We start from the raw sequence: 24,585 nt of genomic DNA, 5'->3' as shown, positions 1-24,585 counted from the left end.
TAGGATTGGGAAGCTTTTATGGCTTTTTAATCTTATTTCTTTTCTTTTCTTCTTATTGTTTTTGCAGTCATAAGGCTTGAATTAAGAGCCTGAGCACTGTCCCCAAGCTTTTTTGCTCAAGGCTAGCACTCTACCATTTTGAGCCACAGCACCACTTCCAGTTTTCTGGTGCTTAATTGGAGATAAGAGTCTCACAGACTTTGCTGCCTGGTGGCTTCATATTGAGGTCCTCAGGTCTCAGCCTCCTGAGTAGCCAGGATTACAGGTATGAGCCATTGACACCCTGCAATAGTGTTTGTTCTTACCTACCACTACTACTCAATAAGGCCTTCCGTTCTCCTCTTTACTACATAACAGGAGTCAAGATGTTGAAAATGCACTTTTCCTGGAGTTGGGCTTTCTCCTCAGAAAGAGGAGTCTCCTGGCTTCCCTGCTTTGATGCAAGACAGCACTGCTGTCGCAGGGAATGGATACTTCAGTGTGAACTTGCTGAGCCCTGACCTGCCATTGTGGATTGACCCAGGTGTTCATGCATGATGAGTGTGGGAGGAGGATGGCTTGGAAATCAGATACTGACATCATAGAGTGGAAATGGCCACCCCTGCCTCTGGCACAGGGCACACCTGCTATGCCACCTGGGTTCAGACTGCCAGTGCTACCCAGTGGCATGGGTGCCAGGCTGTTCTTTGCCTTGCATAGCTGAGGAGCCTATGCATGCTGTGCTTCACAGGCGCTCTTTCTCAGCTGGAGGGGAATGAAGGTCCTTTGTCCAAAGGATCCCCGAGTGCTATCCATTATTTGGTTTTTCTGCTAGAACCCTTTGGCTGGATGAGAAAGCTGGAGTGGCCTCTGCGATGATCTGGCCTAATGCTTCTGTTGCTCTGAAGTGTTTCCTGTCGTCCTCCCCCCACTGTGTGTGTGTGTGTGTGTGTGTGAATATGAGTGTGTACGTGTTTCCTCATCTGGCTCCTGTGCCCCAGGTCCAGTGCTCCTCTGTAGCCCGTCTCCCTCTCTCCCTGTCCATGGACAGCATGGAGGTTCATTGGTTGGTCTTGGGAACTGGTGGGAGAAAGCTCTGTGACAAGAAGAGATGGAAAAACACGTCTAGCTCGACTTCGCTGGCAGTGGAGGGAAGATCATCACAGCACAAAATCTTTCTTCAGGGGATACAATCCTAAAACTGCTGACTACAGGAGGAGGAGGGGAAAGGAAGTTCTGGGGGAATGGGACACCAGAGGGGGACATACATAGCTGGCATATGCCAAAGACACACCATAGTTCTCTGGGTCAGAGAATCTTAAAGGTCCTAGCAGCCTGGCATTTTATAACCATGAGGCTTTGACTAATCCATCAGTGAATGTGGGCTGAGGATTCATGCACCTGTTATTGTTATTATTAAGGTGTTGTACAGAGATGTTACCATTTTGTAAGTCAGGTATTGAGTACATTGCTTTTTATGGACAATACCACCCCTTCCTTCACTTTTCCTCAGTTTCCTCCTCCTATTCCAGCCTACAAGGTATATGATTCATTTTCTACATATACTGAATAGCATGATTGCATTTGTTTATCCTTCCTGTGTCATTCTGTGCCTCCTCTTCTCTCCTCTCCAACAACTAAAAAAAGAAAAACAAACACCACCACCAACAACAAAAAGGATTCATGCACTTATAAAGCAAGTGCATAAAAAAAACCCAGGGGTAAAACATTTGAATTTGATACCAAGAGCATTTGAGCTAACAGGTCTCAGCTTGTAGTGAGGAAATAGCCAATCTGACAGGCAGAGGCTATCTTTGGGTCATTTATATAACACCTTAACTGAGTTCTGCAGAGTTCTTCCAGAGAGCAGGGCAAGACTGAAACACTGTGTTCCTCCCTAGAAGAAGAGCAAACATGAGACAAAGGCAAGCCTGGGAAGCCCTGGGAGCAGTGCGGCTCATTGCAAAGCGCTGTGCAACCTCAGCCTACAACCCCCCAGCATCTCACTTAGGAGCCCAGCAACAAATCTCCTCGAGATGTGTCCTCATCGTCTGAGACCACTGCTGCAGTGTTCTGTTCCCTGTTTGGAAAATTTAGCTGGCTGCGAGCTCTCTGTGGATGCCACCTGCCTTCAGATCTGTCCTTTTCATTTCCTCAGAAGGCTAAAAATAGAGCTCTCCTATGACCCATCACCCCTACTTGTGGTCATTTACCCAAAGGATCACAGATAAGAGCATATTAAAGATACCAACACAATCATGTTCATTGCAGCATTATTTACCATAGCTAAAATATGGAACAAATCCAGATGCCCCTCAGTAGATGAATGGATCAAGGAAATATGGTATACATACACAATGGAATTCTATGCTTCTGTCAAAAAGAATGGCATTTTCCCATTCATAAGGAAATGGTAAGACTTGGAAAAAATCATGTTAAGTGAAATGAGCCAGACCCAAGGAAACAGACTATATGGTTTCCCTCATTGGTAATAATTAGTATATGTCTAGAATAGTCCTAGCAGAGGATCATAATAGCTATGTACATATGACCATATAAGATTATGCTAAGCAAAATGAACTCCAAGATATGGAAACAAGAGGTTTTTCATTGTTGTTGTTGTTTTTAATGTACTATGTGAAATTATTTCTTTTTTCTTGTGTTTAGTCCCTATTGTCACTGTATTTGACTTTGGTACCCTCGGTATTGTATATACATTTATCTGAATTAGGGAAGGGGAACCTCAAAATGGTGAGAAACAGGATAAAAGGTGAACCAATGCAACAGTGATACTCACAAGAAAATATGTTGGAAATTAACTGTACAACTGGGGGGAAGGGATTGAGGAGGAGGGAAGCTGGGAGAAAAATGAAGGAGGAGGTTAACAAGTCTGACAAGAAATTTTAACTGTAACCCTTCTGTACATCACTTGGACAATAACATTAAATTTAAAAAATTTTAAATTTTGAAAACAACAACAGGACTTGAAATTCCTGCACATGTGTTCCACGGCTCTGTTGATGTGGAGAAGGTCTCTCTGTCAGTCCCACATTATTGTCAGTTGGGTTGAAGTTGTCACCATGTGATCTGCTGAGCATTTCCCTACCCTTAACTTCATGCAAATTTGCTTCCAAAAATGACGCTCCAAAGCAAGATGAAGATGGTAAAGTGAAATTGTAGGTGTGTTGATGGGTCTCATGTCTTTAGTAGAAGGTGGGCAGCATTATGGGAAAATGGTATCTGTAACACATGTATCCTAGGCATGCATGGTTCTCCCACAGCATGGTCTCCTTGGACATGAAGGTTTTGCTACAGCCTGTTTCTTCCTGGGAGGAAGAGGAATGTCAGCCCTGGAAAGCCCAGGGATCCTAAGTCACAGAGATCTGGAAAAAAAAGTTCCATAGAGCAACACAGTTAGGAAATGCAGTGCAATCCACTCTCCTAGAGATGCACAAGACACATTTACCCAAGATTACAGAGGTGAGAGGCATGAGAGACTGTCATACAGAGTTCCCTGGGGAAGATACATGGAAATACCTTGCCAGTATGGGAAATTCCAAAAAGTCGTGAGGTATAGTTTGAGGTGCTTACAAAATAGTAGGATTCAGATAGTAATTTATCTAAATTTTATTATGAGTGCATAGGAGAAAGGGATGGATAAAAGGAATAAAGGAGGAGAGAAAAAGAAAGATTCTGAGAATAAATGGGTGTGATGGTAAATGGTAGCATAACCACACAGGGCTTTCTCCCTTGGTCAGACTGGCCACAATCTTCATTGTACATTTAATTATCTGTGCATTATTATCTGTGCATTTAATTATATGTCTCACTGTACTTTTGCTGTGGTTACAGAGCTTCTTGTATTCAAAATCACATATCTATAATTCGAACACACTTCAGGTCATCAGAGACAAAGAAATTCAAGCCACTTCCTTTGAGCTGGTCCCTTGATATATTTTAAAATACGTATACCAAATAAGGTCATCAAAGTCTATGTGAACATTGTGAGACACACTAGTTAGTTCAGTACTGTTATCCTAACTTTGTGCCTGGGTTTGGGACTCCATTTGGAGACAGTGCAAAAAGATGAAGCAAGGCCTGGCTTGTGGCCTTCTCAGCTCTTTGCTGGCAAAGATCCAGTGAAGAGTTTCTCTATTTAAGTCAGAAAGTCCGAGATTTCTTCTCATGGAGGCCTGAGGCTGAGATGCATCATTACTCATCACAATTAGTCTGGTATGTGGTCCAGTTCCATGCTATTTTGCCCGTTGATGTTAGAACTTGGACACACAGTATGATGGTCAGTATTCTATTACAGTGACTTGAAATAAATAACCTCTAAGGAAGGAACTAAGGTTTATTTCAATGCATCGTTGTAGAAGTTTCAGTCCATTGGGGCCTGTAATGAGGCAGAACATCATGGTGGGGAGCACAAGGCAGAGGAGAGCTGCTTACTTCCTTGCAGCCAGGAAGCAAAAAGAGAAGCAGGAAGGGTCTAGGATTCCAATATCCCTTCAAAGGCCATGCCCCCAATGACATAACTCCTTTCCACTAGGCCCCGCCTCCTTCAAGTTCTACTGCTTCCCAGTGGTGCTACAGGCTGGCAATTATACCTTTAACAAGTTCTTAAAGATTCCACAGTTAACCAATAGCATCACAGACTGGCAATCAAGGACTTAGCATTCAGGACTTTGGGGAACTCTGAGGATCCAAATAAACCACAGGATACAATGTTTAAGAAAACTCTATTGCTTCATATTCTCCTAGCTTCATAGTCTTTCATGTTCTGTTTTTAGTGTTGCTGTTTGGTTGAGTTGAGTGGTTATGAACATGTGGTCTTGGCTTTAGGTGATCAAAGTTTACATCTGAGCTGCATTTCCCTGATGGGTGAGTAGTTTAGAGGTCTTTAATTGTCCTCCCTTTGTCAGATTGTTGTAGGTATTAAATGAGAGTTTTAGCACAGTGCCTGGCATGTAGGAAATGCACAATAAGCTACAGTACAGTAGCGTACATGTACAGTACAGTATTGCATACATGTCATGAATGTCTTCTCATTTCTTTAAATATTCATCAACATTATTACTGCATATTTATCTTACTGTATTTTATTGCTGGTATCAGGGTTTGAATTTAGGACCTCATACTTGCTCCACTTGCTTGCTTGGCCGTTGCTCTACCACGTGAGTTACAGCCCCAGGCCTGAATTTTGCTGATTATTTTGGAGAGAGGGCCTTGAGGACTTTTCTGTCTAAGCTGGTTTTGAACCTCCATGCTCAGATCTCAGCCTCCTGAGTAACTAGGATTATAGGTATGAGCACCATAACCCGGATTCACACTATTTTTAAGATTTCCATTACTCAGCCACTCCCCTATTGTTTGAGAGTTAGGAAGTTCATATTTTCCTTCCTTATAAAAAGTGTGTCATACTATACACCTTCAAAGTTAAATTTTGGTCCCTCCAAGACTATTTTAAGACCAATTTTGAAAACTTCTGAGCCCCAATTTAAAAACCATTTTCACACGAGACTCAGGATCATTGCTGAAGTCCTCTGGATTAGATATTTCCTAGTCTTTAACAATGAAGAGGAAACTGGCTTGAAGCTTTGCCCAGTTTTTGTTTGAACTTCTCAGAAGGATTTGACCTTTGCCTGTGACCTTCTCTGGTTTAGCTGAGGTTTCACACTTGAGAAGTGATTCCCAGACCTGGAGATGCAGAAAACATCTGCTCCCAAGCTCATTGTTAAGTGTAGCTGCTGCTTTTCAGGCTTGGAGGTGCACATAGAATGACATATAGTGGGAATGAAGATGGGGCTGTCCCCTTGGTCCCCATCCACAATGTTCTCTTTCTTGCTGGACGTAAAGGCCTCAATTCCTATGTGCCAGAATCAAGCATTCCCTTGGGTCAGTGGCTGGCCTTTCCACCTTCTGTAAATACCACCTCTTCTTTTATTTTGTTGGTTGTGGGACTTGAACTCAGGGCCTGGGCACTGTCCCTGAGCTCTTTGTGCTCAAGGCTAGTAGTCTACCACTTTGAGCCACACATCTTCTGGTGGTTCATTGGAGATAAGAATCTCATAGACTTCCTGCCCAGACTGGCTTCAAACTGTGATCCTCAGACCTCAGATTCCTGAGTAGCTAGGATTATAGGTGTGAGCCACCACTGCCTGGCAAGCACAACCTCTTGCATTAACTTCAGCCTGTTCTTCACAGTGAGACTTGACCTGGTCTTCAGTAGCAGAAAAACTCATTCATTCCTTTCCCATTCCATCCATTCCCATTTGGCCAAAACAGCTCCGCTTCTCCACCTTCGTTGATCAGGCAGCCTGTCACTTGGGAGTCCTCATAATTAGAAAACTTCCAGCGTTTGCATCCCAAATGCATTTCAGAACTTCTCTTGCGCAAAGGGCTCCCAAACTCTTTCTGAGCTCAGCTGTGCGATGTTGGAGCAAAGGCAGCTTTGCCCCCTCCTGTCTGTGGAATCTGGCTTCCCTAAGCAGCAGTGTGGGAGAGAGGACAAAGTGTCCTTTGTCCTTTGTCATTTTTCACTACTGCAATGCAATCATTCTGTGCTTTTTCTCTCCCACAGGTGGACATACTGAAGATGTCATGCATCCCAAGATAAAGTTGTGTGCATTTCAAAGGTGTTATCCAGGGAATAGCCCTGTGCCAGCATGAATTGTGTGAGTGTGTGTGTGAATGTGTGTGTGTGTGAATGTGTGTGTGTGTGTTCAAGTTGTTTTCTGCCCATGTTCTTGTCCATAGAGAATATCTTTTAGGGATCTGAATACAACATTCATTTAAACTCATTTATTTCTGGAGGGATCTGTCATGGAGTTCAAGCTGGCTCCTTCTCTTCCTCCCTTTCTCTCTCTCTTTCTTCTCTCTGTCTTTCTCCTGCCTCCCCTTGCTCCCTCTCTTCTTTTCTTGTTTCCTTCCCCCTGCTCTCTACCCCTACCCCTTGGCCTGCCCTTTTAAGAAGCTGCTGTCACCCAAGGTCAGAACAATCTAGACTCATCCAGAGGAGGCATTCAGCTTACTTCTGAGGACCAGCTGTGTCCAGGCTACGCCAACAACTCCCACACAGGCTACAGGGAGGCAGGACCAGTTCATCCTCTGGTAACTCGGCCCAGCAAGCAGCCCTGTACCTGGTGGGTTGGGCTTCAGTGAGCACTTCACTCTGAAACCCAAGTCCCATTCAGATGCCCTTCCTTTGCTCCCTAGGGAGTCTGTCAGATACAAAAAAAAATCTAGGGTAAGGGCATCAGAGGAGGTAGCTTTGAGTTCCACCCCTGCCCCTCACTACCTGGGCTCGGAGGAAATGAGACAAATTCCTCAAGCCCCATCCCCTTCACCTAGAAAGTGGTTCCCATGATCCTGTCACATAAGATGAGATGCAACAGGAGGGGCTTTGATTAGCCAGGGAGTGCAGAAAGGCTGCCTCCTCCTCCTCCTCCTCCTCCTCCTCCTCCTCCTCCTCCTCCTCCTCCTCCTCCTCCTCCTCCTCCTCCTCCTCTTCCTCCTCCAGAGTCAGCTTGGATTGCATTGCAGGTAGACAGCAGTGACCACCTTGTGGAGCTTGTGCAGTTAATTGTCACTTCCAGGTGGGGATGTTGTCCTAGTGCGGGACCAGGAGATGTGTGTGTGTGTGTGTGTGTGATGAGGGCCTCCTTGCTCACAGGAGTCCATGGCTCTGTTGACAAGATGAAGGAGGATGCTGGGTAGGGATACCAAGATGACTGGGGCAGTTGGCAGATGTTTTAAGACTTTTTTTTCCCCCCCAGTGGTAGTGTTGGAGTTTGAACTCAGGGCTTCACATTTTGCTTGATTTGCTTGCTTGGGTGGTGCTCTACTACTTGAGCTACACTTCCAACCTGGATTTTTGCTGATTATTTTGGAGATGAAATCTCTTGGACTTATCTTTCATGCTGTCTTCAAACCTCAATCCTCCAGATCTCAGCCTGCTGAATAGTTAGGATTATAGGTGTGAGTCACCAGCTCCCAGTGTTGTGTTTTGGTGGCAAAAAAGTCTAAATGTGCATAATATTCCAGAATCTTTCATAGAACAAAGAAATTAAAATGCAGTGTCTATGAAAGTATACTGATGAAGGCATAGATATGTGAGACAGATGCTGTGCACACCTGGAAGAAAGGCAGGAAATGAGGTGGACAGGGCACAAATGGAGGGTCCATAGTGGAGCGAAAGCCCCTCCATGTCTTGCACCAAGCTAATCAGGCAGTACAGTAAGTGCTGCTATTAACCAGTGTGATGGGATTTTTTTTTTGTCAGTTGTGGGGCTTGAACTTGGGGCCTGGCACTGTCCTTTAGCTATTTCACTCAAGGATAGCACTCCACCACTTTGAACCACAGCAGCACTTCCCATTATTTTGGTAATTTAGTGGAGATAGAGTTTCACAGACTTTCTTGCTCAGACTGGCTTTGAACCATGATCCTCAGATCTCTTCTGAATGTGCTGTCAGTGCCTGTCCTGGGTGATGGGATTTTTAACTGTGTTCCCTCAGTAAACAATTTACTTTTTTGTAGGTCCTGGGACTTGAACTTAGGGCCTGGACACTGTCTCTGAGCTTTTGTGCTCAAGGCTTGTGTTCTACCACTTAAGCTATAGCTCCACTTCCAGCGTTTTGTGGTTAGTTGGAGATAAAAATCTCACAGACTTTTCTGCCGTGGCTGGCTCCAACTGTGGTATTAAGATCTCCGCCTCCAGAGTAGCTAGGATTACAAGCATGAACTACCATTGCCTGATTCAGCAAACAATTCTTATTTTCCTTATTATGTAATGAAAGAAATAATAATAGGGACAAACGCAATTGGGTGACCATTCTCCAAGAATACTAAGACACATGGCTGGGTGAGATATTCCCCATGGCTCAACACAGATGCAGGGGATAAGGGTCCCATGTGGCTGAGGACAGGGTGACATGAAGTGGGAGAGGCTCAGAAAAGTGTTTTCCATTTGGGTGGCCCCAAGAGGAGGCAGGGAGCCCATCCCAGATGGATGGAGACTGAAGTATTGGCATCCAGAGGATGTGGCTGATGGGATGCAGGACAGGGAAGCAGGCCTTAGAAAGACAAGTTGGGTTGGACCAATCCAGCCGGAAGTGAAATCCATGCACTCCACCCTCACCCTGTTCCATCCTCCCACCTCCTAATTCTCAACTCTCACAAGGCTGAGGCACGCCTTGCATAACACTGCAGACTGCACTGAGCCTTGGCTCCCATTTGAGTTCCATCATAGAAGGTAGCTGGACAGCAAACAGGAAGGTGGATGGAAAACATGCAAACTCCAGACAACCCAACTGGATGATAGGACATTCCAGGGAAGGCATTGCTGTCATAAATCACCCATGCCTGAGTCCCATCCCTGACCACCCCTGTCAGCATTGTTGGGCCCAGGCTCTGCCTAGAGCAGTGGCTTCTAGATGGGTCTAATGAACAATCACTGCTGGGAAAGGTAGAAAATAGCAAAAGAAAAGGAGAAAGGGAAAATTGCTCCATTTGAACTGGAGAAGAATAATCAGAGAGGGCCATCAAAACTTTCTTGTTTATGTGTGTGTGTATGTACCAGTACTGGGGCTTGAACTCAGGACTTGGGCATTGTCCCTTAGATTTTATTTTGCTCAAGGCTGATGTTTTACCACTTGAGATGCACCCTCAATTTCTGGCTTTTTGGTGGTCCATTGGACAAAAGTCTCACAAACTTTCCTGCCTAAACTGGCTTCAAACTGCGATCCTCAGATCTCAGCCTCCTGAGTAGCTGAGTACAGATGTGAGTCACTGGTGAAAGGCATGGGAGACCAGCTTTTGAATGAGAAGCTCAACAAGGCAGAGAGGACTTCTGCAGATTCTGTGTATCCCTTTGGCCTAGGGATCCCTGATCTCAGAGGTGAGTGAATATTGCAAGATTCCAAGAAACCTAATGATGACACCACATCTTTTTGTCTTAGGGCATTCATTTGGGAGCAATCTCTAGGCATGGGGGCTCTTTTGAGGCCTTGGAAGGGTAGATAAAACCTACGAAGAACCTGAAGAACATTGTGGACCAACCTGGCCACAATGTTTGTTTCCAATTGCTCTCCCAGTTTATCATGCCTGGCAAGTTGGAATGGTTTTCATAGAGATTTGTTTACTCAAATTATCTCTTGGAAATCAACATTTAATAATGACTTGATGAAGGGTCGGTGGAAGACAGAACTGGAAGAGTCATCTCTCTAGGTTTCATTGTATCCGTGTGGGTTGGGGATATAGGATGAGGCAGAGAAACCAGAGCATGGAGACTGCCAATCAGCATCAGACACATATGGACTTGAGTTGATGCCTTTGGGGTGTTTGATTCTCTAGGGTAATGCTGAGAGAGGCCATTTGGAGCTCTGTAAAAGCTCCAAACAGTAAATCATGCAGATGATTTTAAGTACCTGCACACAGAGGCACCCAGCCTCTTTAGAGTGGCAGAAGCCCTTCCTGCAGAACTCACTGAGGATGAAAGGGAGAGTTGCGAATGGGTGGATCCCTTTGCTAAGGACATAGACTGGCCTTTCCAGGGAGAACCATCCTGGGCTTCCTAGGTTTCCAATACAACCAGAACTCTTTGCCCAGTGAATTCCAGGCTCTCCCTTCCATGCGGGGGCCACTGGGGAAATGTGCCCTCATGGAAAGTACACAAAGCCGGACACTGTCTCTTTAAATAGTAGAGGATGAGAACTTCTCAGGCCACCATGACATATCCCAGCATTGGACCAGCCCCTGAATAAACTGGAAAGAAGCCTGGTCTGGCTTCAGTTACAAGAAGTCACACCAGGGAGCAGCTGTCTGGGGGAGCCTGGTTAGAGGCAGAAGGCTTCGAGTCTGCTGGCTGTGGGTTTCTGGCTACACTTGGGGAAGGCCTTGCCTTCACATTTGGCTGCAAAGAAATCCGTGTGGAGGAAGGGGTCACGCTGCTTGGCCTGGTGAGTTTTATTGGCAAATGATGCCTCTGGCTGGCTGGTGTGTGTGTGTGTGTGTGTGTGTGTGTGTGTGTGTGTGTGTGTGTGTTTAGAGAGAACTGCCTGCTTCTCCTGGCCATGCAAACCACAAATGGAAGGACCACAGGGGAGACCTGTGCGTGTGTTTTGGAATGGATGAGACAATCAGAAGACTTTGTACATCTTGTTTAAGAGGATATAAGACTCTGGCTCTGGAAGCAGGGGGGAAGGAAGGAAGGGGTCTAGCGGCTTCTGCCATGAGAAACACTGGTCTGGGCACAGCCGTAGGAAGAGTGGTGTGGGCACAGCTGGAGGGATCCTGGTAAGCTGGTAAGCGGTGAGGTGCTGCTTCCACCTGTGGCCTCTGGGTGTGGCCGCATCTGCTTGGCATTGTGCTGCGTCTTGTCCTCTTTCCTCTCCACACTGGGAGCCAGGCAGGAAGTGAAAGGCAGTGAGGAGGGATAGAGCGGGTCCCCTGTCTGGCACACTCTGGTGTGGTTACAAGTTGGGAGATGTGCTTGAAATATTGTGTTCCTTCCTTGAAAACAAAAACAAAAACAAAACAAAAGGGAGACCCAGGCTCTGTATGTACTTATGTACAATGTCTGTACCTTTCTAGATTTAGATTATATCTCAAGAAACAGCTAACTTGGAAACCAGAAAGAGAGCCAGGCCCTGGTGGCTCATGTCTGTCACCTTAGCTTACTCAGGAAGTTGAGATCTGAGGATCCAGGCTGGAAGTCAGCCCTGGCAGACTTGTTTCTTCAATTAACCAGCAAGTCTCAGGAAGTGGAGGTGAGGCGCACATAGTGGAGTGTCAGCCTCCAGTGCAAAAAGCAAGAGCATGAGGCCCTGAGTTCAAACCCCAGTACAGGAACCCCAAAATCAGTCAAACAAACTAACAGAACAAACAACAATAAAAACAGAAAGGGAAAAAATCCTGAATTAAGTACACTAATATTTGGAAAGTGCTTCAAATAGTGAGTGCAGAAAATGCATAAATATTGACTACCTAAATAAGTCAGAATGGCATAACACTAGGTAATAATTTCTAGGACACACTTAACTCGTACAATGACCCACACACTTGGAGAAAGCATTTCCTTTTCTTTAATCAGTCTCTTGGGATGTACTGTTATGTAGCCAAATCACTGATTATAAGCTGTTTTAGTGTTGAGGCAGCCAGGCCTACCTTGAAGGCTTGATGTGACACTTCAAGGTAAGAGTTTAATCCTAATGGAAACAATTTGGGGACCAGCTATTTGCTTATTTATTTTTGGCAGTACTGGGGATTGAACTCAGAGCCTCACACTTACTAGGCAGCATAACACACACACACACACACACACACACACACACACACACACACACACCTCTAGTCCTTTGCTTTTAGTTTGGTTTTCATTTAGATCTTGCCCAGGTGCACTTCTAACCACCATCTTCCTCTCTGTGACTCCTGAGCAGCTGGGATTACAAACATGCTGGGATGCACAAACATCTCTGAGCTGGTATTTTCTTCCAGATGCCATGCTGACTGCTATGCAGGTGTCCTCTCCTTAAATTAGGGCTGCAACCCTTAGCAGGGTCATTGGAGATGACAAAACCAAACCAAAGCCCAAATCACCACAGGAGTAAGCAGTGTGTCTAACCAGGAGCCAGAGCAGCTAAACCTTGGACACACCTTACTCCTTGCAGGGGTTCAGGTCCTGGTAAAGTACCTGGCATATGCCAGACAGTGATCACAGATTTCATAGGCATCTTTTTAATCTGGTGGGTTTTTTAAAGGCTATTGTTTGAAGATTTTTTTACTCTGATTTTTGTTTGTTTGTTTGGTTTTGTTTTTGTTGCCAGTCCTGGGCCTTGAACTCAGGGCTTGAGCACTGTCCCTGGCTTCTTTTTGCTCAAGGCTAGTACTCTGCCACTTGAGCCACAGCACCACTTCTGGCCGTTTTCTATATATGTGGTGCTGAGGAATCGAACCCAGGGCTTCATGTATACAAGGCAAGTACGTTACCACTAGGCCATATTCCCAGCCCTACTCTGATTTTTTCTAAAGAATAAGAATACACAGTCACTATAATAGCAGCTATCTTCCAACAATGAAGTAATATGAAAACGTTGAGGTCAGTTAGGATGACAGACAGGGTTTGATGACAGACAAGGTTTGATGACACTGGCAGGTGAGGTGTGTGTGTGTGTGTGTGTGTGTGTGTGTGTGTGTGTGTGCTGCTACAGTTAATGGGCAGGAACGTTTTAAGACCCTCACATCCACATTCCTGTTCCCAGCTGTGTACCTCACTCAGGCTGGCTTTCTTGCAACCAGCTCTGGCACAGCTGTGCCCAGCCAGGAAGGGCTTCTGGCTAGCCAATCTCAGGCAGACCACACTCAGGCGGCCATGAATCAGCTGATTTCCCTGGCTGTTCTTCACCCCCACCTCAAATGGCCACTTCCCTTACCCTCTTTTCCCTCTGCCAGGATACCAGCCAAGGCCGGGAGCCAAGCCAGGCTGCCTTAGGCAAACTCTGCCTGGAACATATTCTGTTGTAGTCTGCTTTTGCCTTGCCTAGGAGGAGCCAGATCCCAGGGATGGCTGTTCCTTATCCACCTCTCATTCTCCTGCAAGCAAAGCCAGGCACTTGGTCCTCCGGAACCCTAGGAACCTGCACACGCTCCATACAGACATTGTAGGGTGGTGCAGGCATGACCAGCTAAGATGCCAGGGCAGGGCAAGTGAGCCAGGACCCCAGAGAGGGACTCCCGGCAAAAGAATTCAGCCTCAACCCCTGCAAGGGCACAGTGCCAGCGCCCCGAGGCTCAGCGCCCAGCCCACATCCAGTGGGGACCACATCTGGCTGGTTTTATCCACAGAAGCAGAGGGGGATCCTCTGGCAGACCGGGTGTGCCAGGGCAGGGTGGGGGGGACCAGGAGAAAATGGGGAGAGAGAGGGGAGAAAACTTGGGGAGGTGGGCTGGCGGGGGGGGGGGGGGGGAGGAGCTCTAGCTGAGAGCAAAAGTCAGTCATAGCAGTTTTGCCGAGATAGGCTTTTTCCTTGGAGCACTTAGGACCTGGTAGGTGTCCCCGCCGGCCCTCCCTTCCTCCCTCCCTCTCGCCGGGCCCCCTTTGCTCTCCCTCCCTCCCTCCGGCCCCCTCGGCTCCCTGAGTCCCGCCCTCCCGCACACGCTGACCCTGGGACACACCCAAAGGCAGCGACGTAAACAGGGCGTCGCTCCTGTTAAAGAGGATCGCGGGAGCCTCCCACTGCCCCCTCTCCTGGAGCGCGCGCGCAGCCTCGCCGCTCCGCCGTCTTCGGGGAGTCCGGACACTTAGCGGACGCACCCCAAGTGTGCCCAGGCCACTCCGATCGGGGGGACCGCTGTTCCTTTTTGGGCTGTAAGTAATTCGATGGGCAGAGTGGAGGAAATGGAGGAGAAACGCGGGCGTCTTCCGTCGTGGACGGCGTGGCCGGGCCCCCCAGCTCCTGTCACCAGCGCGCAGACCCCGGCCTCATTCCGTGGCCCCGGGGCGGGAAGGGGGGGCACCTTAAAGAGTGCTTTGTGCTCTGCAAATCTGGCTGGGATGGTGATGGTGGTACCCAGGCAGCATAGAGGGCAGGGGAGGGTGGGGCAGCAAGGGATTCCCCCGGGTCCGTACTCTCGAGGTCTCCTAGATCTTAGCCACAGGCGGGATCCCGGTCCTGGAACTCCTAGCCTCCGGGAGGCGTCGAATCCCACTGCAGTCTCCGAAGTCATCAGCAAACCTCGCTTGTTTCTTGAGCGCCGTCCAGGGTACTTTTGGATGTGTTGCTGGTGGAGACAAATGAAAGCTTGCGGGATTGGATACTTTAAAAACTGCCCGAGCCGTCAGTCCCCCGGCCCCTGGCCTGTTAAGGTGTTCAGGGAGTGGTTAGGCTTTTGCCACCGGCTCTAGTGCTTTCACAGGTCGCCCCAACCGGACCCCCCCCCCCGCCCAAAGTCTATAAAGGGAGTGTCTTGGACTTCAAGACATTAAACTATTATTTATTTTATTTTATTTTTATATTTACTATCAGCTCTGATTAGCTAGAATCAGAGCTTTTCCTCTGGGGCTTTCCTCCCAACACACATCTCCACCCTTCGGACCTCGCTCCTGGGCTCCTGTCTGGGTGCGCGCAAGCTGGATGGGAGGCTGGATCGGGTCTCCATGGGGGCTCTGGCCACCCTTAGGCCAATGGATTGGGTCACCCGAGAGCGGATGTCTCCCGCCCCGCCCCCGGGGACTGCTTCCACACGATGGGCGGGACGCGCGGGGTCCGGGCCGAGCTCCCCCTCCGAGCCCACGCCCCGGGCTCCCGCTCCCGGCCACGCTGAGGACAGTCCCGGCAGGATCCCCGTGCTGGCCAGACTGGGTGGAAACTTGGAGGCGCACTACTGGAATGCAGCGCGCACTGGGGTCTGGGAAAGCCAAGCTCCCCGTGGCGCCCCGAGCCCCTGCAGGCCGTGGGTGGCTCCAGGCGCCCTGCCGAGATCTGGGCGCCGGAAGGGAGGGAATTCGCCATCGGAACCCGGGAGTCCACGGGAGCGTGGCCTCTCTCTTCCCCTTCCCAAGTCCGGCTTGTTCTCAGGGGCGGGGGTGGGTGGCGCCCCGGGAGGGCGGTGGCGCCCTGAGGCTCTCTGCTGTCGTTTTGGAAACTCCTGTCCACCCCGGGTGATTTTAGACGTGCGCGCCGCTTGTTTGTTCCCAAACCAAGAGCTGTTGGGAGGCAGGCCGGCTACCCCCCCCACCCCCGCCCTCTGGGCGGGGATCCTGCGGTCGGCTGCCGCCCCCTCCCGGTGATGGGGCGCTGGGGCGGCGGGAGGGCGCTGGGGCGCGGGTGGGCGGGCACCGGGCTCCGGGCCCGGTGTTCCGCTAGCCACGGACGGATCCCTCCCTCCTTCCCCGCCCCGCGCGCTCCACCCGTCGCGCCCCGCTGGCCCGAGCGCGCGGGCGATCGCTTAGTCTCGGCTGTCTCTCCTCTCCTCTGTGCGCAGGCCGGGACTCGCTGAGCTCTACTTGCCGCCGCCACCATGCTCCTCCTGCTGCTGGGAATCATCGTGCTCCACGTCGCCGTGCTGGTGCTGCTGTTTGTCTCCACCATCGTCAGCGTGAGTGCGGGGAAGGGGATCCAAGGGGTCGGAGGGTCCCTGGCGTGAAGCGGGGGCCGATCACCTAGGCTCCCAGTCCCGGCTTCCCAGGGCCAGGGCTGGGCTGTTACCGGCAGACACAATGATTATTTCTTCAATACACACACACACACACACACACACACACACACACACACACACACACACACACACACACCACACACACACACGAAAGTCCATAAAACCCTTATCTCCAGTTCATTACCCAAAAGCTGGAGCTGTGGTTCAAGTGGTAGAGTGCCAGCCTTTAGGGAAAAGAAAGCTTAGGGACAAGACTCAGGACTCGGGCTCTGAGTTCAAGCCCCAGTACCAACAAACACACACACACACACACACACACACACACACGAAGTTTTTACACATTCTAGTAATTTGCTCTTTTCCTTCCTTCTTTCCTTCCTCTTTCCCCTCCTTTCTTCCCTTCCTTCCTTCTTCTCTACTTCTCTCTCTTTTTCTTCTTCTTTCACTAGAACAGGTTCAGGGTTAGGACTCAGTTATCAATGGAATAAGTTAGTTTATCCACCTGGGCCTCTGTTTAGCTCTGTGTAACCTGGGTAGTGTCCAGGCCCATCCACAGTTCCTCCAGTCTTCATTTGATAAATTCTTCCACTATTTCTTTTTCTTCCATGCAGCCTCGTTGCTGACATGATGTATAGTGTATTTTATGAAGATAATGTTTCTTTATTCAAGGCATAGGTCAGATAGCTGAGTTCTGAAATACCATTTTAGAAACTTGAAACTGGAAACTGAGAATTGTCTTTCTGGAAGAAGTTGGCTTTCTGACATGACCACAGCACTGTGATAGACAAGTCTCCACTGGGTAGAATACTTACAAAATGACCAGTTTTAAACTTACTGTGTGTGTGTGTGTGTATGTGTGTATGTGTGTGTGCATGTGTGCGTGTGTGCTTGGTCTTGAACTAAGGGCCTGGGCACTGTCCCTTAGCTTTTTCATTTAAGTCTGACACTCTACACTTGAGCCCCAGCTCCACTTCTAGCTTCTTGGTGGTTAATTGGAGATAAGGGTCTCGTAGACTTTCCTGCCCTGGCTGATCAAAGTTAGCCTGAGTAGCTAAGATTGCAGGTATGAGCCACCAACACCTAGCTCTTACACTTAACTTTCTTATAGATGAAGATGAGCACCTAGTCAGACACATGCCTTTGACTTTAATGTCTTAATATAGGCAGCGTGCGAGTGTGAGTTTCTGGTTTATTTGAGGAATAGTTAGGTTGCAGATTTGTGAATTGTCTGACCATTTGCAAGCATTTTTGCAAGATCTTAATGATGTTTGGTGCCAATCTTGTTAGACCCAAAGGAATTATGAGTAAGGAAGTAGCTTGGAGGTGATAACTTCAGAATGACAGCTAGGTAAAATGCTGGGTGAATAAGGGGCGTCCTGGGATGAGCACATGGTTTCTAATATCGCTGTGTGTGACTGAAAGTGCTGGGGCTTGAATTCAGTGCCGGGGTGGTACTGTCCCTTAGGTTTTTCACTCAAGGCTGGCACTCTGCCATTTGAGCCACAGCTCCCTTCTGGCTTTCTGTTTTGGTGGTTAATTGGAGATATGTCTCATGGGTTTTCCTGCTCCAGCTGGCTTTGAACCTCTATCCTACAATCCCAAGCTCCTGAGTAGCATGAGTCACAGTGCCCAGACTGTTCTTGGATGTTGACAGTGAGCCTTGCCGGGGAGCAGCTGCCCCTACACAGTGCTGGATGGGGCAGGTAGAGGCAGGGCAGGCATGAGTGGATGAGGCTTCTGTGTGCCCTCCTCCATCTTCCTCCCTCTCCATCTCCTTCCTGTTACCCCTCACTGCCTCCAATGACTTGAGACCTCTGCTTCTTTCTAGCAATGGCTGGTGGGCAATGGACACGCCACGGATCTCTGGCAGAACTGTAGCACGTCTTCCTCTGGGACTGTCCAACACTGCTTCTCATCATCAGCAAGCGGTGAGACTGCTTCTCTCCTTCACAGTTGCTCCTTAGCAGTTGCGCTCAGTCCTGACCCGGGAGCACCTGTTCTGGGAAGTCAGGAGCTTTTCTGGCTGTTGCTGGGGGTGCAGTGGCATGTCATAGACAGCCACGAATCTAAGGTGAAAGGGAGGGAGCCACTGCCTCTGAAGGGAAGCTGAGATCCTGGGTGTCAGGGCCACCCCCTCAGCCCAAGTTATGTCTGGAATCCCAGCTGCCCAAGAGGCTGAGATGTGAGGATCAGGATTGGGTTGGGAGCCAGCCTGGACAGGAAAGTCTGTGAGACTCATCTACATACACACATGCCCACACACACATACATACACATATACACACACGAGACAAGTGGAAGTGTGGCTGAAATGATAGAGTACTAGTCTTGAGCAAAACAGTCTAAGGAACAGTGTTCAGGTCCTGAGTTCAAGCCCTAGTATGGACACCAGTAAAAGAAGGAAAGAAAGGAAGGGAGGGAGGGAGGGAGGAGGGAGGAAGGGAGGGTGGAAGGAAGAAAGAAGAGAAAAAGAAAAACAGAAATGGTCCCCAATCACTTACTGTAGTGTTTTCCATGAGTGAAGCCTTGAGCCCAGGTGAGCAGAGCAAGTGTTTCACAGCTGAGCCGGAAGCAGATTCCATCAGAACGTGTGATCTCATGGGCATCACTGGTTTGGTGGCTGTGTCCATCTGGACATGCCCTGCTTTCTCCTGCTGCTTTGATGGCAGGGCTGTCCTGAGATGGCCCAGTCAGTCTGGGCTTCTCCAGGGATCTCACTTCCCCTCTCAGGCTTTGGGCTTTGTGCCCTGAATGCTTCCTTGTTAAAGGATGGGGACACAAAGCTATTCCCAAAGCCCTAAGTGGATAGTGGAGTTCTTCACTCAGAAGATTGCGTTTCTACTTTGTCCTCAGCATCTTTGCCTAGGGGACATTGGAATCCAGGCTTACTGAGGGTCATGTGAAGGGGTTATTGGCAGTGGAAGAGCCACTAGAAACACCCTCACCCCTCAGAGGGGGAAAATGCTCAACCCGGAAGCCTGTGTCTTTGGACACACAGAGCTCTGTAGGATGTTCTGCTTTGATAGCTGGATATAAATTGGTACTCAGTCACCCAGGTTAGAGCTGAGGCCCCCAAGGGTCTGGCTCAGCTTGGTCTGTGTTTCAAAGGATGCAGCCTTAGCTTGGAAGGGGAAATCGTGGCAGAGTTCTCCTGGCATCCTGGGTTTCGAAGGCCGATGAGGAACAGTGTTTTTGCACTTTCTTGTCAATCTGGTGTTTCTGATATGAATGCCGCCCTCAGAGAGAGGAGAGGCCAGTTTAGATTCATTGAAGCTGGTAAAGTGGCCCCTGGCTGTGGCTTTATATAGCCTAGTTTCTTGGTTGGACTTTATTTCCTGGGGGCTCTGTACACAAGTGTATTGCTTGAAGCATTGAAAACTAAATACCTTGAGTGTCAGTAGACTTAGGAACCACGAACTGGGTGCTGGTGGTTCACACCTGTCATCCTGGCAGAGGAGGCCGAGATCTGAGGATGGAAGTTAGAAGCCAATCCTTCTTATGTTCAATTAGCCACTACAAAGCCAGAAATGAAGCTATAGCTCAAGTGGTAGAACCCCAGCTTTGAGTGACAAAGCTAAGAGAGAGTGGGAGGCCCTGAGTGCTAGCCTCAGGACCAAGACCAAAAAAGAAAAAAAGAAAGAAAATGAAGAAACCGAAAACGTATTCTGTTGGTAACTCTAAAGAAAAGGAGAGAAAAAGAAAATCTTGGGGTCTAGTCCTGAGGCTTGAACTTAGGGTTTGGGCACTGTCCCTGAACATATCTGCTCAAGGCTAATGTTCTACCATTTAAGCCCCAGCTTTACTTCTGGCTTTGAGCTATGATCCTCAGATCTCAGCCTGCCCGAGTAAGGAGGATTACAGGTCTGAACCAGCAGCACTCAGCTAAAAAAAAAAAACAACCTCTGCGTTATATTTCCATTCTCTTGGGTGGGGGATAGGAAAAGCCCCCCCGGTCCCATTAATGTTTTCTCTGAGTATGTGAGATGCATTCATTTAAAACCATCCTAGAGGTTTCATGGTGAAATGGAAACCAAGTAAATGAAATATCCAAGTGCCCAACGCTGGCAGTGCCGTCCCCAAAGCCATGTGATAGCTGTCCCCAAAGCCACAGTATCCGGTGGTTCCCCCCCCTTCTGAGTCTGGCAGAAATTCCCTGCAGGCTGGGGAGGGGAGGAGTCAGCCTGCCCACTGCTGACCCCTGGTGGCCACGAGTGGCATCTTGCCCTCCCCCTGCATCCACAGGCGCTGTCTCCAAGTGGCCTTGGGCCAAGCAGGGTGGAGGGGTGGGGTTGGCAGGGAGGCCTTGACTCCCAGGCCCGGAAGGGAATGGTTTTGGCAGGTGTGTTAAAACCAGGGTGAGTTTCAGCTGAAAAGAGGAGGCAGAGGATTTGCTAAATTGTGGGCAAACTGCCTGTGAGAAGAGCAGCTCTGCCTGTGGCCTGTTCCTGACCTGGGCGCTGGGCCTTCCGGTGTCCAAGCTGATCCTACAGGTCAGCTACAGGGGGATGCTCCCGAGTCATGCTGGGGACACTTCTGGTCTCTCCACTCACTCCTTGTACGCATGCTTATTTTCTGGGGGTCACTTTGAAGTATAGAGAGCCATCTGCAGATCTGCCTGGTTGATTTCCACACTTCCAGAATGTTCCCTCTCCTTCACATCTATCTTCTCGGCTCCCAGTGGGAGGGCATTTCTGGGGAACTCTGGACAGGCCACAGAATGACCTGGGTTATTTCCTCTTGGGCTTCACGCTCAGATAGATGCTTTCACTTAAACCGCTGCACTGTAATTCTCTCTGCTGTCATGGCCTCCCTTCTGAGTGTGTGTGTGCTTCAACTTCAGCTCAGGGTATGGAGTTCTAGGGAAACCCTCTGTGTTTTTGATCATCACTCAGTAAATGATGAGGTGAATAATAGGAAGTGTTTATTAAAGGATCGGCCTGCTTCCATGTATGCAAAAGGAAATCATTTCTCTGGCCAATGATTATTCTTAGGAGGTTAGAAGCAAAATTTTTGGAAGCAATCAAAAGTGATTTCTTTGTGGTTTTTGCTGGCATGAAGATTTAAACTTGGGGTGTCTTACCTGTCACTCTCCCAATTGAGCCATCCCTCCAGCCCAGCTTTTTGCTGGTTAATTGGAGATACAGTCTCCCACAGACTTTTTTTAAACTCAGGTTGGCCTCATATTATGATCCTTTGGATCTCAGCTTCCTGAGTTTCCAGGACTACAGGCATGAGCCATCAGTGCCTGGCAAAAGTAATTTCTTATTGATATTGTTTTCTGTAGGCTGTGTGGATTTTTGTGTTTACTGAATGGAGATTTTATTTAAATATTTGTGTGCTACTGGAGCCATAGAAGCTGGGACAATAGGTGTGCACCCCAGAGCTGGCTGTGGCTTGCTGTGTTCGGCTGAAGGGACCTGGTTTTCTGTGGGTTGTGTTCTCCCTGGGTGTTTTCTCCATGAATGGTACCTGCTGGTATGGACTTGAAGGCAGTCTGACCTCTACACTGTAGAGTTCGACCACACAGCTGTGGGGCCCCCAAGCTATCTCTTGACATTGGAAGTAGTGTTAGATGGCTCACTAGCTGCCTTCTTACTTCCCCCCGCCAAAAAAAAAAATATTTGCCTACTGTCTGGCCCTGCAGACAGAGGGGAAGGCATCGGTGGGGAAATCTCCACAGTGCCTCAGGACCATGTGTGTGTGCTCAGCATTCTGGGCCTATCCTTGATGACACCCAGCCTCCCGGAGGAGTGGGGCTAAGTGTGGCAGGCTGAATCACTCACAGTGAAGGTTAGGGTCAGATGACCGGGGAGTGGGGGCAGGCAGACAGTGATCGAGTTCAGGGAGGAAGTGGAAGGGAAGTCTCTGGTGGGCGGAGGAATCCAACCCCTCCTCCAAAGGACTGGCAGGATTTAAGTGAGGACAGGCAAGGGCCAGGATGCTCCCTGACCGGGTAAAGACCTCACCATGAGATGCACAGTGCAGTTGAGAGAGAGTTCGTGTCAGGATAGACTGCACAGAACACATCTTCAAGTAGCAGTGGCTTAGATAAGTTTACGTTCCTCTCTGTAAAAGAAGTCAGTAGGCAGTCCAAGGGAGGAATGCTAATGTCTTGAAATCTTCACCAACTTTTGGGTTTGGCTCCTATCCTCATAGAGCAAAAGACTGCTAGAACTCCAGCCGTGTCATCAATCTACTAAGCCGTTGGCAGAAAGACACATCCTGTTCCTTGTTGTTGGTCCTCTGTGATTTAGTTTGAATCACACTGGACTCACACATTGAATCCAGAATGGTTTTTCTTATTATTGTTGTTATGGGGCTTAAACTCAAGGCCTAGGTGCTGTTGCTGAGGGTTTTTTTTTTTTTTTAATCCATCAAGGCTAGCACTCTATCACTTGAGCCACACAGACCTCTGTTTCTAGCTTTTTGGTAGTTCATTGGAAGTAAGAGTCTCTCAGACTTTTCTGTCTAGGTTGGCTTTAAAACCTCACATCTCAGCCTCCTGAGTAGCTGAGATCACAGGTGTGAGTCTCCAGATCAAGATACTTTTAATCATCTGAATCTAATAATGTCACTCCATTTCCCATTTAAAGGAATGTCTCCAGCAAGGCCACACATTTGTTTCTATCTTTTACTGGAACTTAGTCTCACAGCATGTCCACACCTGTTTCTAAGGGTGGCATTGGGCATCAAGGGAAACATCACATCTCACTTCCTAGATACTTCAAAGCAAGAACCTTCCTCTTAGCATGTCTTAATACACTCTCCTCCAAGGCTCCATCCAACCTATTCATACTCCCTTATGCCATCAGCCACGTCTTCTGCAGTGAAAGAGCAGGATTTAATTAGTAAATTAATTAATACATCTGGTACTCTAGACTATGACACACCCCTAAATCTTGAAGAGACTTGGATCAAAAACTTCTTCAGCTTCTGTCTCCTGCTTCCTCAGTCATCGGTGATCATTTAATAATGTCTTTGATTCACTTTTTTTCCTCCCAGTCCAGCTGCCACCTCCCCCCAGCCCTGTGGTTCCAGCCCCTCCTAGATATTCCCTGGCTGTCTAAGGGGTCCCTCCCCAAGACACAGCCTCTCCAAGCCATCTGTTTCTTCTTCCTCCAATCTACCATTCACCGCTTTCTACTGCCTTCCTGATCACCAGCAACATCACTAGCCAGTGAGCCGCGTCTGGAGCCTGCCTATTCTGATCCCGTCTCTCCTTCATTCTCCATGGCCCACCAGCCACCTCAGCATTTCCAGGTCCACGTTTAGCTCCTCCTTTGTCAGAGCTCCTATAGCCACTTCTGACGAGCTGGCTGCTTTCCTGTTTCCTCTGGCTCCGTTTTCATATTGAACCCCGTGTGATGTTTGGAAGCACTCTTGGTTTTTGAACCTATCAGGTTTTCATCTCTGGGTGAGAATTGCTAAGGAGGCCCACAGGAATCTACTGAAGAGTCTTTTCCTTCCTATTTCTTCTCCTTTATATGGGATTCTGTCCTTTGTTGTCCCTGTTTCTCTCTCTCTCTCTCTGTTTCTCTCTCTCTCTCTGTTTCTCTCTCTCTGTTTCTCTCTCTCTGTTTCTCTCTCTCTCTCTCTCTCTCTCTCTCTCCATCTCCCTCTTCTTATTTTTCATTTTTATAGTCTGGGGCATTGAACTCTGGGCCTCACACTTCCTAGGTAGGCCCTCTCTTGCACAAGCCATGCTTCCAGCTTTTCAGCTCTGGCTATTTTTGAGACAGGCTCTTCTTACTTTTTTGCCCAGGCCAGGTAGGACTACAATTACCCTATTTCACACTTCCATCATAGCTGGAGTGCCACTCATGCCTCCATCCTGGCTCTTTCTCTGTGAGATGGGGAGCTCTCAGACCTTTCACTAGGGCTGGCCTGGAACCTTGATCCTCCCAGTCTCAGCCTCTCAGAGCTGGGATGATGGGCTAGAGCCATTGTGTCCCACTAGTGGTTGAGATGAAGGTCTTTTGAAGTCATTTATGGGCTAACCTCAAACCACCATCACCCTGATCACTGCCCCCTGCATAGGTAGAATTACAGGTGTGAGCTACCTCACTCGGCCCTTCCTTCTACTCTTTCAGAAGTAGTTCTTGTATGTCTGCCACATGCCACAGGCTTTTGCAGGCTCTAAGGATACCAGAGTGGACAAGGACTCGCAGGGCATGGGGCAAAGCTCTTGGTAAACATGGGCAATGTTGAGGGTGCTGTCACAAGCTATGAAGAGAGCGAGGGGGCAAAGGAGCAATGGGGGCTGTGGTGCCATGTGGAGGCCCTGTGAGCCCCACCCTCCGACCCCGAGCCCACACTGTGCACATCCAGGTAGACTACAGGTGGGGCATTGTCAGGACCAGGTGGCCAGGAGGGGTGGAACTTGGCACAGGTGAAGAACAGAGAGAAGTACTGGGGTGCAACCAGTGTTGAGCCTCACAGGTTGTCCCCAT

General features: G+C 48.6%; 1 protein-coding gene across 2 annotated transcripts in view; it reads left to right on the top strand.

Moving 5' to 3' along the window:
• Nucleotides 1–10,805: 10,805 nt before the first annotated feature.
• Pmp22 (peripheral myelin protein 22) overlaps nucleotides 10,806–24,585 on the top strand; it is a 32,159-nt gene continuing 18,379 nt past the window's right edge. Inside the window, exons 1-3 of one of the 2 annotated variants that reach the window (XM_048366083.1) lie at nucleotides 10,806–10,938; nucleotides 15,962–16,075; nucleotides 17,964–18,063. In XM_048366083.1, the coding sequence (XP_048222040.1) occupies nucleotides 15,998–16,075; nucleotides 17,964–18,063 (178 nt within the window). In that variant the 5' untranslated portion in view covers nucleotides 10,806–10,938; nucleotides 15,962–15,997. Of the gene's footprint in view, nucleotides 10,939–14,218; nucleotides 14,346–15,961; nucleotides 16,076–17,963; nucleotides 18,064–24,585 lie in introns of those variants that run through there. The other variant, XM_048366082.1, reaches the window with a different exon arrangement.

This window comes from Perognathus longimembris, chromosome 17 (assembly GCF_023159225.1).
Source record: "Perognathus longimembris pacificus isolate PPM17 chromosome 17, ASM2315922v1, whole genome shotgun sequence".
Taxonomy (NCBI): Eukaryota; Metazoa; Chordata; class Mammalia; order Rodentia; family Heteromyidae; genus Perognathus; species Perognathus longimembris.
This window is presented reverse-complemented; position numbering and strand designations above follow the sequence as displayed.